This window comes from Mus musculus, chromosome 1 (assembly GCF_000001635.26).
Source record: "Mus musculus strain C57BL/6J chromosome 1, GRCm38.p6 C57BL/6J".
Classification (NCBI taxonomy): Eukaryota; Metazoa; Chordata; class Mammalia; order Rodentia; family Muridae; genus Mus; species Mus musculus.
Genome location: NC_000067.6, coordinates 13,668,338 through 13,685,443, shown reverse-complemented (window position 1 = coordinate 13,685,443; position 17,106 = coordinate 13,668,338). Strand labels below are relative to the sequence as shown.

Genomic DNA, 17,106 nt, shown 5'->3' with positions numbered 1-17,106 from the left:
TCTCTCTCTAAGTTAACTTTTTTCCAACTCTTCCTTTAAGAAAAAGAAGTATGAAGATGAATAAGAGACTCATGTCTCTGTCCCTGTCCTTAACCCAGAAGCTCTCTCCAATGAAAGTTTAGCTTTCTCCAAGGGAATGTCAGTAGTGAAACAAACAAAGTGCAGGGCACAGAGCCTGCAGTGGCATCTTTGGAGTTTCCTTGTCTCATAATGTCATGTTGAGAATTTTTGTTTCTTTTTCTTTTTTTTAAAATTTCTACCTTATTGTGTATTTATTTATTTATTTCCTACCATATAGGTCTTTTGCACATATATTATGGCTTCCGTTTTGTGCTTTGATGATATCACTGAGTATGAAAACTAATGGGTTTCTGTGTCTATATCTGATTTTTGTGCCCTTTCCTGGGCTCTTTTCCTTCTATTTGTTTACTTTGTCCTATTCTGATTTGCTTGGGTTATATTATATTATATTATAAACTCTTAGATGCCTGCTCATTTTCTAAGGAGAGTCAAAGAGAGAGGATCCAGAGGGGTGTAGGGTGGAGGTACTGGGAGGAGCAGAGGAAGAGAAAACTATTAAGGATATATTGTAGGAAAAAAAATCTATTCTAATGTTTAAAAAGATCAATAAAAAACAGTAAGATAAGGCCAGAATCATAGCATAAAGATTCAAAGCTTGACTGAGACATCATTTAATAGTAAGATATTTTTAAACAGCCTAAATTAACATAAATAACGGACTGGCTAGTAAACTGTGGTTTATCTCTCATTTGTACCACAGTGTGTGTGAGAAGAAAAATGGGGAAAGTTTCCATACTGATTTGGGCAGTTCTTCAGGACATACAGCAGAACAAAAAACAAGCCAATTGCTACCCTTAGGGAAAAGAAATAAAAGAAAACATAGCATGCGCTTTTCCCAAGTTCTCTGAAGAACTGTCTAGTAACTGACAGCAGCCGTTCCCCTTTGGGGCAGACAAGGGAAGGAACATGAAGATCAGAGAGAGAGATTATATCTTTACACACATCTTAATATTTAAAACATGTTGAATTTCACTTCAAAAAAAAAACTTAGGAATTAAAAAATTCGAAAGCAGCCCTGGGATTTATACAGTTATCATAAGAATCTCGGTGGCATACACCTACCCTGGGGTATTAAGAAAGACTTACACTGACTTAAATTTGCCTGGCCACACTCCAGAAAGGCATAGAGCTGGAGAATGAGTTGCGGGCAGCCTTCCAGGTAGGTCTCAAACAGCCTGAGCATGCTCAAGTCGGTGGCCATGTCTATTGCTTCTTTGTGAGGATCCGTTTGCTCCTCCATAAAATTACTCTTCCTGTCGCTGTGTTTGAAAACCACATGGTAACCCGTTCTCAAGGCAAACCAATACCTGTAAAGTAAACGTATTTCTCTTCAGTCATATCCTTTTAGACAGTAAATTCATTTTAAATAATTTATTTAAAAAATTAAATATTTATGAGATATGTATGCTTCAAAACATGTGTTTAAATCAGATTAAACATGTCTATCACCTGAAATATTTATTAGTTTCTTTATAGTGAAAATATCCAAAAATCCTTCTAGATTTTTAAATATACAGTAGATAACAATATTGTTATCTATATGCATCCTAGCACACTACAGACCTTAATAATTTTTTCTCTTACTATTATTTAGCATCTATAGAACTTAGACATTTTATGGTATATATTTGTGTATATATTGAAGTAAATATATAAATACAGAATTTTTGCACACATATTTTCCAGTACATTGCTTTATAATCACTTCAGAGACTTCACTAAGAGTTCGACTTCATGAAATTTGAATGTCTGTGTGATATGTCTACTAAGAAAATATGATAATACCTCATTTTTACAATAATCATGAGATAGTTAGGAGCTGGTTTCATTTCACAGTTGGAAAAGCTAAGGCTCAAAGGGTTAAATGATTCACTAACACTTTACAGAGAGTAGTGGACCAGCCTAAAGCCCAAACCCAGATTATCTGTGTCCCTGAAGCTATCTGTGGAGACTTCTGGCCATGCCTGGCGGGAGGGTTCTAGCGAATGGAAAGGATGAGAGCAGGATGAGGAAATGCCTCTGCCACCTCCACTGCTGCTGCCCCCGCTGCTCTCTGCTCTCGTACTGCTGCCCAGGCAGCCAGAGTTGCTGCAAGACACTGCACTGCTGGTGCAGAGCTGAGCTGGTGGAGGGCTGCTAGCCAGCAAGCAGACTGCAGGGAAGCTTCTGCTAGTAAAAGCTTTGTGAGAGCATTCTCTTCCCAGGCAGTGTTCCAGCTCTGTGACAGGTGCTCTCAGACGACAGAGTAATTCTCACACAAGTTCATTCCTTCTGGATAGGATCTTACATACAGTTTGGGGTGGGGTGGGTCTGACAGCAGGTGCTTCCTATTGGCTTGGCCTGAGATGCCTCATCTCCATGAAGAGGGATTTATGGGTGCTGTCTCTATGTGACTAAAGGCCACAATTTTCTCATAGGCACTGTGGCTATATGACAGGTGCCTGGAATCTGGAGCAGAGAAAGATCCTACCATCTCTTCTGGATCTCTGGTGTTTCAAGCCCAACTCAGCCTTATCAGGCTTCATCTCACAGGCCACCACACCACACCAGATTCTGATCCTTACCTACTGTATTCCAAAAAACAACTCCAATTTAGTGTTCATCAGCTTCTCTTAACTACAACTCAGAAAATTGCAGAATGTGAAGGCTCAAAAAGAGATTCAGTCTTTCCTATTTAATTTAGTAAATCTCTAATATCAACAAGAGTTCTCTAGGAATTTTTCATAGTAGAAATATAAAAGGAAAACAAAACAAAAAACTCTCAAAGACTCTTAAAGAACCCTGCCAAGGCCCTTCTTCTGATAGAACTTTTAAATAAATACTGGCTACAGCCTCCAGATAAAAGTGATAATTTTAAAATAGGTGACTCTTATTTAGAAGCAATTGAGGCTAATAGAAAGATAACCAAGACACTACTTCAGAACATACCAGAACTCCTTATCTACCGTCAGTTTCTTCACACATATAATCTAGACAGCTAGACACGTGGTGGATGATAGATAGATAGATAGATAGATAGATAGATAGATAGATAGATAGATAGATAGACATTTGCAGACCCTGTGAAAGTTCTTTCTGAATTTCCTGGATTCTAACATCAAATATTTCCAGACTCTAAACACCTCCTACAACTCTATCCTCAAGTTAATCAGGTGACACCTGACCCAGATAATCTCACTAGCCCAAAATTGTTCTTCCTGATTCTATTCTTTGGGGCAGGAGTGAGTGTGCCACAGCATATAAGTGGAGTTCAGAGAACAGCTTTGGGGAGTGGGTTCTCTCCTTCCACCATATATGTTCCAAGGATCAAGTTGTCATCTAGCTTGCAGCAATCACCTCTACCTTCTGTGGTGGTTTGAATATGCTTGGCCCATGAGAAGCGGCACTATTAGGAGGTGTGACCTTGTTGGTGAAAGTGTGTCACTGTGGGTGGGATTTGAGACCCTTCTCCTAGCTCCCTGGAAGTCAGTTTCTTCTGGCTGCCTTTGGATCAAGGTGTAGAACTCTCAATTTCTCCTCTAGCACCATGTCTGCTACCATGCTTCTCTCCATGATGATAATGAACTGAAACTGTAAGTTGGCCCCAATTCAATGTTTGGGTTTATAAAAGTTGCCTTGGTCACTGTGTCTCTTCACAGCAATTGAAACCGTAACCAGCTTCTGAGCCATCTTGTCCACCTCTGATTCTATTCATGTCCCTCACATAACCTACTCCCTTCACAATCAGATCGCACTCCTCAAATATAACCCATACACCATTGCTCTAGCCAACATGCTCCAATGGTTTCCATCGAATTTAAAATCCCAAATTCTTTTTTTTTTATTTTTTATTTTATTTTATTTTAATTAGGTATTTTTTCATTTACATTTCCAATGCTAACCCAAAAGTCCCCCATACCCTCCCCCCGCCCCACTCCCCTACCCACCCACTCCCACTTCTTAGCCCTGGCATTCCCCTGTACTGGGGCATATAAAGTTTGCAAGACCAATGGGCCTCTCTTTCCAGTGATGGCCGACTAAACCATCTTTTGATACATATGCAGCTAGAGTCAAGAGCTCCAGGGTACTGGTTAGTTTATATTGTTGTTCCACCTATAGGGTTGCAGACCCCTTTAGCTCCTTGGGTACTTTCTCTAGCTCCTCCATTGGGGGTCCTGTGATCCATCCAATAGCAGACTGTGAGCATCCACTTCTGTGTTTGCTAGGCCCCGGCATAGCCTCACAAGAGACAGCTATATCAGGGTCCTTTCAGCAAAATCTTGCTAGTGTGTGCAATGGTGTCAGCGTTTGGAGGACACCCATGGAAGGAGTTACAGAGACAAAGTTTGGAGCTGAGATGATAGGATGGACCATCTAGAGACTGCCATACCCAGGAATCCATCCCAAAATCCCAAATTCTTACCTTATCTTCTAAGGTTTCCCATAACTTGCCTCCACACAAACTACCACCACTACCTTCTCATCTTCTCCCAATTCTGGTGTGCCTCCTTGCTACTCTTCACAGCTTAAAGGACTAGGTCTTCACTACTAAGTCTACATGAAACTTATGTTAATAGTTGGCTCTTTAGATTTACTTAAGTTTCTACTTGACTTTCACATCTATAAATTAGATTCAGTTTGAGCTACATGCCAAGGTAGAGAAAATGCCAACCACAAGGACAACTCTATCCTCAACGACCTTATAACTCAACAGGTGTGCCAAGTCATTATCCTACTAGCTGCAAAATAAAGCAGAAGGAAATAAGCAATTATTAGAAATATAAAGACTACACTGTGAAAGTATAGTATAGAAGAAAAGTTAACACTGCCTGGGACTACTTCATAATAGAAAATTTTACTTGGATCTGTTCTGGGTATCTAGCATAACAGGAAATGTCCAGTTGCTATTCCTGAAATTGTTTATAAACCAGTAGATTAGATACTGTCTAAAAACATGAAAATTGCAGAAATATTATCAACTGCACATAGAGAGCCTAACTAGAACAGGCAGCAAAGACTGCAAGAGGAAGCAGATGCCAGTGTTATGAGTAGAAACTCAGCCTGATGTAGTTAGTAGTGTGCCCATAAGCCTAGACTGGGTGACTGTGAAGCCATATCTGTATCTACAGATAGACAGGTAGGTAGTTGGAGACAGAGACAGAGACAGAGAGACAGAGAGAGACAGAGAGAGACGCTGTGTGACCTGAACAGCACTTACTCGTCCTTCCCTCTGAAGGTCCACAGTTCAAAGAACACAATACAGCTCAAGATCTGTTGGCGTCTTCCTGATGACAAGACAGGGTGAGAGCTGACCAGAGTAGTTAGAAATTCAGGGAATTTCAGAAAAGAGGAAGTATCTTTTCTCAAGCCCTTGCCTGCTCCTCTGTCCTGCACGCATGGAATAAGACTTCAAGATATAGGAAAACTCAAGTGAAGGAAATCCCAGATATCTCACCAGTAGATCTCATCAGAGATGAGCTCAGATTTAACCCTCACCAAAGTAAAAGTGACAGGCAAATATCTGAGAAACCCTCCAAGTTCCAGAAAATGTCACAATATGGAAATGTAAAGTGTATCTCAAAACTAAGAGAGTTTGTCATGGGGGAGAGCAAATAAGACTTTCTCTATGTAATCTTCAACCAACCTTCTGTAAAATATCAAGGAAATTTGCCTGTAATTTGGCTGTTGCTTTGAAAGAAACCAAGACTTACAGGGTATCAGTCTCCTTTTATTCACAGCACAATGGAGGAAAATTACTTGACGTACAGTCAACAAGGAAATGTGACTCAAAAGAAAGAAGAAAAGCAGGTAAAAGAAATATATCAGAAAAAAAAACAAAAAACAAAAAAAACCACGGCAACACATGGCACTGATCCTGAGATTGGCAAAGACTAAAACTGTCATGAGCCACAGAAGAGGACCAGCAAACAGCTTTAGAACTCATGGATGCAGCCCACCAGTTAGCATGATTACTAGATAATTATGGGCATGCCTTGTGGAGGCAGAGCCTGGAGGACTATGGGTCCTGAGGACTCCGTGCTGTTGTACAGTTCTGCTCCGCTTCCTGCCTTCGTACCATCTCCCTCACAATCTATGAGTTGTATGGAAACTCTAAGGGGTTTACAGCCCCTCCCCGGGCAGTGCCATTGGCACTTACAATAATAGTGTCTGATCTTCTTCAAGCATTGCTGCTGGAGCAGGTTAGTGATTGAATCACCACCCTTGAAAGGAACGTAACGCTGTGGATCGTGCAGTGGCCACCACCCTTAGAAAGCATTTGCAGACGTAGATTGTTAGCGGTTAGGTTAAGTTGTTTTTGTCAGTGGCTCTGATGTACAAAATCTTAGAGAACAATTTAAAGTTCAGAAAGGCACACTCTTAAACTAGGGAGTTTTGAGGTCAGGGAGCAAGAATAATGACAGCCCGAATAGCACTGACAGACATGACTCTTTTGCTGAAGCTGGACTGGGGATAAAGGTGTGATTAATTTCTTGTACCTGTTTTTGCCATCAGCTTCCTGATATGAGTTACTGAAAATTTGATGATGAATAGATGTGTATTCTGAGGATTTAAAGTAAAAAATGACTGTTTTTTATGTAAAAGTTTCTAATTCTTTTAAGATTTTTATAGGATTACTTTTTAAGATAAATAGTAAATAATTGATCCTTTCAGTAACCACAAACTGCAGCCTGCTGGGAAAGAGAGGCCGGCTGAGAAAACTGCCTTGCTTGCTCACACTGTGTTAATCTATAACCAGTTGCTTAGTTGTGGATCTATGCTGGTCCTTGGGGATGATCTGTTTTTTCTTCTCCTGCAATATGTAAAAGGTTTTTCATATAAAGGTATTTGAGGAGCATACTGCTATTTTATAATCACTCACTAAGAGAAAAATAGATTGTAATCACATTGTAATTTTATACTGCTTGAACGATTTTGGTGGGATATATAAGCTGTGAGAGAAAAATAAAGTGGTTGGAGCGTGCTTACTGGAGCCTGCATCCACCAAATGTATGTATGTGTATGAATGTAAAGGGATTGGACCTTTGCTCCAGCCACCCAATGAAATGGAAATTTCTGATTTCTTTGGAAAGTCAGTTATGTCAAATAGTGTTTTGCTGGGGCACGCATGTGAAAGGATGTTTTGCTGGGGCACACATGTGAAAGGATGTTTTGTTGGAGCAGACACAGGTGAAAGGATGCTTTGCTCTAGCAGATATGTGAAAGGACAGGTGATGCTTAGATGGAATAGAAGTGTGATCCCACAGACAGTGGGGCTCGAGCATTGGTTTGCATTGCTCCACCTCACTACTCTTTGCTCATGACACGCATGATTGCTTTGCTTTATACTTCTTTGCTGAGCTTCACTGGGAGTGACTTGATAGAGAGAAACTTGCCAAAGAACTTCTCGTGAGGTTCCTGCGGCTTCTTGCAGCTTCTGAGGACTCAGGACAGTTGGTGAGCCTTTAACTTTCTTCTGGAGTTGCTGACTCATGTGTGGTGCATGTGGAGTGGACTGGTCTGCAGCTGCCAATTCATGCCTGGTGTTTGCTATTGGACTGGACTGAGAACAACAAATATTGGAATTGCCCCAAAGATCTATTTCTACTTCCCCCATATCCTAGTAACCTTTCTTTTCTGCTACCTCTGGTGTGTGGTGGGCTAGAGGGGAGGTTGAACCTTTTTAAAAGTAGGTTGAGAAAAATATAAGCCAACAACCCAGTGTGTGAATGTGTATGGATGGATGGATGGATGGGAATTGTAAAGTTGTTGGAGCTCCTTGAAGCTTGCCTCATCCATTCTTTGAGTGTGTGTGTGTGTGTGTGTGTGTGTGTGTGTGTGTGTGTGTGACTCCCCCATTTCACTATCCTCCAAGGAGTCTTTCACCGGGCTTTAAAAGTTTCTTGCCAGCCCCTCAGGAAGTATTTTGACCGCCCTAGAGAATCAAGTTTTGTTCCCTTAGAGAAAAGAAGCAAAGTCTGCTGAGTGATCAGTCACTCCACCTCAGTTCATGGTCTTCAACACTAAAGTAAACTATGCTGAGGATTCTATGAAAGGCATGATATAATGGGTGAAAGTAGGAAATAACAGAAAAGGTATGTAAATGAGAATAAAACATTGAATTCTTACACAAGTAAAACATACAAAATCAAAATTCAATGGACAGAATTAACACAAATTTAGCCAAAGCCAAACAGATTATTGAACTAAAGATGAGTGCTATAGATTGAATGTTTGTGTTTCCCCCAATTCAAATATTGAAAATTAATTTCCATTGTGGTGTTGGCAAGGGGTTTCAGAGATAAATAATGGGATTCGTGCCCTATAAATAAGACCCCAAGAGTATCTACCCTCTCACCAACTAGATGGCAACTAGGAAACCCCTGAGAATGAGAAAGTAGGACTTCCGTGGTGCTCAGAATAAGGATGGCCCCCATAGGTTCAAACATTTAAATGCACAGGGCATGGCACTATTTGAAAGTATTAGGAGGTGTGGCCTTCTTGAAGGAAGTGTGTCACTAGAGGATGAGCTCTGAGGTTTCAAAAACACAAGCCAAGTGCTCTCTCTCTCTCTCTCTCTCTCTCTCTCTCCTGCTGCCTGATGACCTAGATTTAGAACTCTCAGCTGCTTCTCCAGCACCATGTCTGCCTGTGTGCCACTGTGTTTATATTATGATGATATTGGACTGAACCTCTGAAACTGTAAGCCAGCCCCAATTAAATGATTTCCTTTAAAGAGTTTTTGTGGACATGGTGTCTCTTCACAGCAATGGAACATTGATTAAGACAATTTTACTAAGCCTTATCCTGCCAGGACCTTAACTGGCTCTAGAACTGTGAGATGGAAGTTACTTTTGCTTAAAAGCCTCCTGGTCTGTGGTATGTTTTAAATGTTATAGAAGCCTCACCAGACGAAGGTAATAACAGCTCAACAGAAACCAAACTAAAGCACATAGAAAAAGCATGGTGGGGACCTATGAGATAAGTACAAAACACTGTGTAGGAGGAAAGTCAATTTAACAAAACATTAGTGAAACACATAAGAGATTTCCCATGGCATGTAATAATTAAAACACTAACTATACAGAACAACAGCACCGAAAAGGAGATTCAAATCTCTAAGGGGAAAGAACAAGTAACATAAAGGCAGAACAAGTAGAATGACACCTGGCTTCTCAATAGAAACTCTAAAAGCCCGAAGGGCTGTAGAACAATGGACTGTGCCCGGAAACTTGGTACGGTTGAGTGTGTTCAGAGAACTCCCCCCAGAAACCCAGGAGCCCACTTGAGAGGTAGGCATCTCCCTGCTCCCTACCAGATTCCTAGCCCAGAACATATGACCCCACTACCCACTACCCACGCTGGTCACTTAGCCCAGATCAGAGTTCTCTATTTTAATAATATTATCTAGAGGCCCTGAGGGTTTAGCCAATAAGCTTCCCTTCCCTGACATTCCTTCCTGTAAAGGTCTACCCTGAGAAGGTGGTATGCACCCATTTTCCATGATGAGGAGTCAATAAATGGTATGGATAAACATGGACTGTCTCTTTCATCAAGAACTACCCTGGGGAGCATGGAGAAGGCCTTCACCTACAGAACCACAGCCTAAGTCTCCTGCAGAAGACCCTTCTGCACTCACTCCAAGACAACCACTGCTAAGCTAAGGACTTTCATCAATGAGTTAAACTGCAGTTCCCTGCCTGGCCTGGGGCTCATCCTTAGCCCACTGGCCCACTCCATTCCCAACTCTCTGAGACTCAGTGGCATCTAGATGTCCAGGAGTTCGGGACAGAGTCCCATGGACTCCAGACCCTTTGTTCCCAAACCCATGCAGTTTCCAGTGTCAGCTGAACTCCTAGGAGCTTGGGAACCTCAGCTTCAGCCTCCCATATCCTAGGCTGTGATTTCCCACCCACTGAGTGGTGTATTGATGCTTCCCTAAAGCCCATCACCCAATGGCAGAGCAGGAAGGGCCTGTAAAGATTTTCTACAAATTCTGAGAGACCTCAGATATCAATCAAGACTATTATACCCACAAAAATTAGCAATCACAATTGACAGAGAAAGAAAAACATTCCACAATAAAAACCATATTTAAGCAGTATCTATCTACCAATCCAGTTCTATGGAAGGCACTAAAAGGAAAACTTTAGCCTGGTGAGGATAACAACAGCATTGACAAATGCCAGGAAAGAAATAAAAGCAGGGAGAAAGAAACACATGCCATAACATCAGAATGGCAGGAACCAATAAACACTGATAATTCCTCAAACAAAAAACGCAGATAAATAGATTGGATTTGAAAACGGGATTTATCCTTCTGCTGCAGACAAGATATACAGCTTAACATCAAGGATAGACATCACCTCAGGGTAGGCATAGTCATTTTAATAGATAAACAGGCTTCAAACAAAACTAATCATAAGAGATAGGGAAAGACACTACATACTCATAAACAGAAAAATCCCCTAGATGATAATGTGGTAATAAACATGTACACATCAAACATGGGGTACCAAAGTTGATAAAAGAAACTATTACAGCTTTAATCACATATAGACCTTATAGACATATAGACCTGCTGATAGTGGAAGACAGCAGTATCCCATTCTCACCAACAGGAAGGTCATCCAGACATCACTAAACAGAAAAATGCTGGAGATAGCGGACATCATAAATCAAATAGCCCTAATAGATATTACAGAACATTTCACCCACACACAAAAGAATTATCTTCTTTTCAGCACCTCATGGAACTTCCTTCAAATTGAAAACATCAGAAAGATTGTCCACTGTGAGATTCTTCCAAGAGACACAGGGATAGTCAACATTCCTAAATCAATTAACATAATCTATAACAGAAACAGACTGAAAGGTAAATAATATGATTATTTCACTAGATGCAGAAAGGGCCTTGGGGAGGGGTGAAACCCTTCACAATACAACAACAACAACAGAAACCTAAAAATTCTATCAGGAAATTTTTTACAGCTGATAAACACTTTCAGCAAAGTAGCTGGATATAGAGTTAATACATGAAACTCAGTAGCCTTACTATATACAAATGACAAAAAAAGAAAGAAAGAAATCTGAGAAGCAGTACATTTCACAATAGCCTCAAAATATATATATACCTTGAGATAACATTAAGAAAACAAGCAAAAGACTTGTATAATAGAAACTTTAGGACATTGAAGAAAGAAATTGAAGAAGACATCACAATATAGAAAGGTCTCCCATGTTCATGGATTGGTAGGATTAACATCGTGAAAATGACCATTCTACCAAATGCATTCTACAGTTTCAGCACAATCCCCATCAAAATCATAGTCCAACACTTCACAGAAATTAAACCATTTTTAGCTTTACATGGAAGCACACACACACAAAGACAGCTAAGACAATCCTGAATAATAAAATAATGTCTGCAGGTATCACTCTCCAAGATTTCAAATTGTAGTACAGAGCTATAAGTAATAAAAAAAACGACATTGTATTGGGATAAAAACAGACATGTTGATCAATGGAATCAAACTGAAGACCCAAATACAAATCCACAGACCTATGATTTTTGACAAAGAAGCCAAAAAGCACACTGAAGGAAAAGCAGCATCTTAAACAGATGGTGCTTGTCAGACTGGATGGCTGTATGTGAAAGAATGCAAAGATATCCATGTTTGTCACCCTGCACAAAACTCAACTCCAAATGGACCAAGCTTAACCCAAACCTAAGACCATGGTACTCTGAATCTCATAGGAAAGAACATGGGACACAGTCTTGAACTCATTTGCACAGGGAAGGTCTTTCTGAACAGGACACAGCACAAGCACTAAGATCAACAACTAATAAATGGGACCTCATGATGCTAAAACTCTGCATGGCAAATAGTGGACACCATCTTTCAGGCAAAGTAGGAGGCTACACAAAAGGAAAAGGTTTTTACAAATTATGCACACCTGATAGAGGGTTAAAAAATAAATTATATAAAAAACTAAAAACCAACCCTCAAGAAAACAAATAACCAAAGATAAAAATAAGGGGGAGAAGTAACCAGCTCTCAAAGATGAAACACAAATGGCTAAGTAGCACTTAATGACATGGTGAACCTTCTTAGCTGTCAAGGAAATGTACATGGAGATTTCACTTTTCACCAGTCAGAATGGCCGATATCAGCAAAACAAATGACTGCACATGCTGCCAAGGATGTGGGAAAAGAGATCTCCTTCTCCATTACCAGAGGGAGTGCAAACTTGTATGCCATTATGGAAACCAGTGGTGTGGTGGTTCCTCAGGAAGCTGGGCATAAGTCTACCCATACCACTCTTGGGCATAAACCCAAAGAATGCTTCATTCCACATCGGAGAGATTTAACCCTGTCATTCAAACCACTACAGAGAGGAATGGGTATAGGGTGTAGTGACGAAAAGAGGAGGCTCTGTTAAAGAATCTAGAAAATGTCTTTGACTTCAGTAATGATTTACATTAAAACTAATACTTGAGAAACAATTATTACGTGCACATCTTGCAAATAAGGAACCCTTCACACTTGACTGTCTAAATTTAAAAACAGACCTTCTGCTTGGATAAAATGGCGGTGCTGGGGATTTGACGTGTACTCACCTTGTGAAAACTCCTCCTTGCAAGCAATGAAGTAGAAGAAAATAACGTTCATTTTCTTGTCCTGCTTTCTCTAAGTCAGCCTTCAACCATGAGTAGCTAAAACAATGGACTATGAGTGTTCCACAAAGCACAAAGCTCAAGGTTAAAACACCAAGAACATATTGTCCATCATGGAAGTACCTAACAGATAGGACAATGTCTGCAACTAAATCAGTTACATAGATTATAATGCCCAAAACGGACATCATAAAATTACACTTGGTATATTTCATTATGAAGGACTGTGGCTATTGCCTAGTTACTCCTTTTCAGATACAAAAATAGGGGAAAATGCCACAATGGATACTAGTGTATCTTTTGGGTTAGCATTGAATTGTAATTTATACACTGAGTCTAACTAGTGAAAAGAATATGGTGATATAGTTCAGTGATGGAGTGTTTATCTAACATTCATACACTCCTATATTCAGTGCCTAGTACGAAAAATAAATAAATAAATATTATGAAATTGGAACACTAAAACAAAAGTGAATAACTTTAACTTCCTTTAAAAAAAAATGTCTACGCCAGATCAAGTGGTACAAGAAGGCCTTGCTGTATCTTCGCCTCTGCTGTGATCTTCATTACAGATAACAATGTCTAAAACAGAGAAAAACCATGTCATTAACTCTTAACTATAAAGCCTGGCCCACGGTGTTATCAAGGTCCTGTGTTTCTAAATATAATATCTGCACTAAATATACTTCTTATATTTGGAAAAGTCTCAAAAATATAATCATTGTTGATAATGTCATCTCAAACTCAAGTACTTACCATTTAAATTTAAAACTATGTCTTCTCATGGGATATTTATGACAGGACCATTTCTATTGGCCAAAAAAAAAGACATGCAAACAACCTAAATGTTACTTGATTCCAAATCACACTACAGAGCCTTAATAGCAAATGCAGCATAAAACCCCTGGCATAAAAGCATACATGTATACCAATGGGTCAGATTAGAGGACCAGAAATAAGCCCACTCAGACACAGCAGTTGGATCCTTCACAAGTGCCAGAGCATGCACGAGGGAAAAGACAGCCTGTTTGAGCCATGGCGCTGGGGCTCTGGATATCCACACACGGAAGAATGAAATTAGATTCCTATCTCTCACCTACAAAAATCAGTTCAAAATTAATCAAAGACCTTAATGTAAGGCTTGAAACTTTAAAATAAATAGAACTTAGGAAGAAAAACTGAAAATACAGGCACAGGCAAGAACTCTGTAAAAAAGGATTCCGACAACTCAGGAAATAATATCAAGAATTGACAAATAGTCATTCAATTGTTACCTAGATTATACACACACACACACACACACCTCTAAACACTGAAACAACAACAAATTTTCTAACTAATGGACAACTGAATTGAACAGATAGCTCTCAAAAATAACAATTTAAATATGTTTATTTATGGAAACATTAAGAAACATTCAGTAAAACTATATTGACTGGCTAGAGAGAGAATTCCGCCAGAAAGAACATGTATTGCTGCTCTGGCAGGAGATCTGAGTTTGATTCCCACTACCCACCAGTTCCCGACACTCATATCAGGCAACTGGCAACTGCTTGTCAACTTCAGTTCCAGGGGATGTCAAATTCTTATTTCATGGCATACATTCTGATTTGTGCAAACATCACACACACACACACACACACACACACACACACACGATTAAAAATAAAGAATAGATCTGAAATAACTAACTAACTACACTGAGAGTCCATCTCACTCAATCTGAACATTAAATCATCAGGCTGTGGCATGAAAGAACCCTTTATGTACTATGACTGTGGATACACATTTCTGTAGTCACTACAGTATGGAAGTTCCTCATCTAGGTGCCAGTCTAGATGTTTACCAGTGAGTGAATGGGAAAAGAAGGTGTGCAATAACTATTCACTATTTACCACTTGCAAGAAAACGAGTGAAGTTGCTGATTAGCATGTTAAATTAAAGCAGCCTCAGAAAGACAAACATTGCATGTTTTCTCTCATGTGCAGAATCCAGACTTTAACATGATACTCAAGAAAAGGACAATTGGAAAGGCGAGGCAGAAAAAGGAAGTGTTTATGGGAGTGAATTAGATTGGCATATATGATATGCATGCATAAGAACAGCACTAATGTTTTCTGTAAATTACAGACAACTATTTATTTCTAATCTCATGAGGTCATTTTTATTCCCACATGTACATATCTGAAGTAAGTATTCTGGAAGACAGGGCATCAGATATTTTCATTCTTCCTCTTTTTAAATATAATCCCCTCGTAGGTATCATTTCTTTATAATAAACATAAAATAATAAATATAATGAATTTATAATATATGATACATAATATAATACATATAAGACTATTTAAAGGTATCAAAATACACTTAACGACAGAATAGTAGCTATATAAATTCATAATATCCATTTTACCTAGAAATTGCACACAGGATTCCAACCTAGGGTTATGTTTATAAATAGGCAGAGAGATATGTACTCTTGTATAATAAAAAAAGAAAATAGAGGCCCATTGGTCAGGCAAACTTTATATGCCCCAGTACAGGGGAACGCCAGGGCCAAAAAATGGGAATGGGTGGGTAGGGGAGTGGGGGGGGAGAGGGTGGGGGACTTTTGGGATAGCATTGGAAATGTAATTGAAGAAAATACATAATAAAAAAAAAAAAAGAAAAGAAAATGGAAAGCTGCCTAGATGAGAGGCCTGGTTCAAGAACTGTGGCACTTATTTATAGTCAAATAATGCAATCTTAAAGAAGAACAGTAACTTCGTTTGAGATATTAGGATAGAGAATGTAGCCAAGAAACCGCCATCTGCAAATGGAGGAGAGAGAGCATCTCCAGAAAGCACCCTCGCCAGCACCTTGACCCTGGACTTCGGTCTCTAAAGCTGTTATAAAATGAACTGTAATCTGATGAGTCTGTGGTGTTCCACCTGTGAACCACAGGAGCTGGCACGCTGTTCTCTATAAAGAACACTCAGTCTCTAAAAGCCCGGGAGGGAAGAATTGCAAAAAACGCACACATGCAAACTACTGCCTACTGTTCTATGTCCTTTTTCCACTTCTAAGCATTTTGTTTAAGAGTCTACAGAATAATCCTGGAATTTTTCTCTGCCTATGAAACATGAGTAAAAATCCTTAATTCATTTTCCAGACTCTTCTAGCAAAACTATAATCAGGTGATTTCAAAATATTCAAATCAAAATACAATAGTTGAGCTGAAATTTCACACAGAACTTTTAATGTAAGTAACTTACTCAAGCGTATAGGCTATTATACCCAAGGAGTCTGTGTATATACTTATTAATCCATCCATAAAAAAAAACTTCCTTTGCCTGACTTGATTAAGTAAAACCCCAGCAGTTTTTCATTAATATTTCACGAGGTAGAACCATTTCTAAGAAACAGAAACGATATTATAACCAGAACATTTGACTTAATAGATTAACATAACAATGTCCGTATTCTTGATTTGGTCAGACAGACATAATTCCAACAGGAAGTAAGTCTACACAATAAACAATGTAGCCAGCATACAGATACCACACAACTCTCTGAATATTTACACAGTTTTATAACTTGTATTACACATCTTTACCTCCACAGTTGATCACTGTTCCAATACCACCCGAGTAAAAATAACACCACTTACAAAATGTGGCTTCTACTCACGGACTTATTTCATTGAGAGAACAGCCCAGCTGTATGGCTAGCTGGCTGCCAGCCAAAATATATAATCTTTGCCCTAGTACACGATCGTTTTTCAATAAAGCAGATATTTAAAAGAATTAAAACTGGGAAAGTTTCACTTAATCAACCAAACAATTCATGTAAAACTAGACTTACTTGTGACAAATATAAAAGCCTTCTTTAACTCAATGTCTCTTCTTGGAAATCTTCAGCTTATGAGTTCTATTTCTTCACTGTCTAACTCTTTAGGATCAGATACTAAAGTGAAACCGAAGTCACCTGTTAGTCACGTGTGCCACTCTATCTATTGATAGGAGTCTGTTTAACTCGATGACAGTGCAACTCTTACAACCCTCACTGAGAAGACAAAGCATGCGTCCTTCTTTATAACCAACCTTTAACATAGTTACCATTTAATAGTTAAGGAAATATAACTTGAGGAAGTGTGTCCTATTCATAACAGCTATAAAATAAAATAAAATAAAATACCTGGAAGCAAACCTGACCAAGGAACTAAAACTGAATGAACTCTACAATAAAGACATGAAGACAGTGGAAGAGGGACAGAGTGTTCATGCTCACAGATAGGAACATCTAATTTTGAAAATGGCTATATTAACCAAAAATCTGTACTCCCATCCAAGGCCCAATGGCCTCTTCACAGAATTAGGTTAAAGTCCTAAAAT

At 39.2% G+C, this 17,106-nt stretch overlaps 1 protein-coding gene across 3 annotated transcripts in view; it reads right to left on the bottom strand.

Annotated features, from left to right (window-relative positions):
• The window catches only part of Xkr9 (X-linked Kx blood group related 9), a 33,493-nt gene extending 16,787 nt beyond the window's left edge, over nucleotides 1–16,706 (bottom strand). The window contains exons 1-3 of one of the 3 annotated variants that reach the window (NM_001011873.2): nucleotides 16,577–16,673; nucleotides 12,680–13,318; nucleotides 1,168–1,388 (exon numbers count right to left, since the gene is read on the bottom strand). In NM_001011873.2, the coding sequence (NP_001011873.1) occupies nucleotides 1,168–1,388; nucleotides 12,680–12,951 (493 nt within the window). In that variant the 5' untranslated portion in view covers nucleotides 12,952–13,318; nucleotides 16,577–16,673. Of the gene's footprint in view, nucleotides 1–1,167; nucleotides 1,389–12,679; nucleotides 13,319–16,328; nucleotides 16,522–16,576 lie in introns of those variants that run through there. The other 2 variants (XM_006495547.3, XM_006495548.3) reach the window with 2 other exon arrangements.
• Nucleotides 16,707–17,106: the final 400 nt, after the last annotated feature.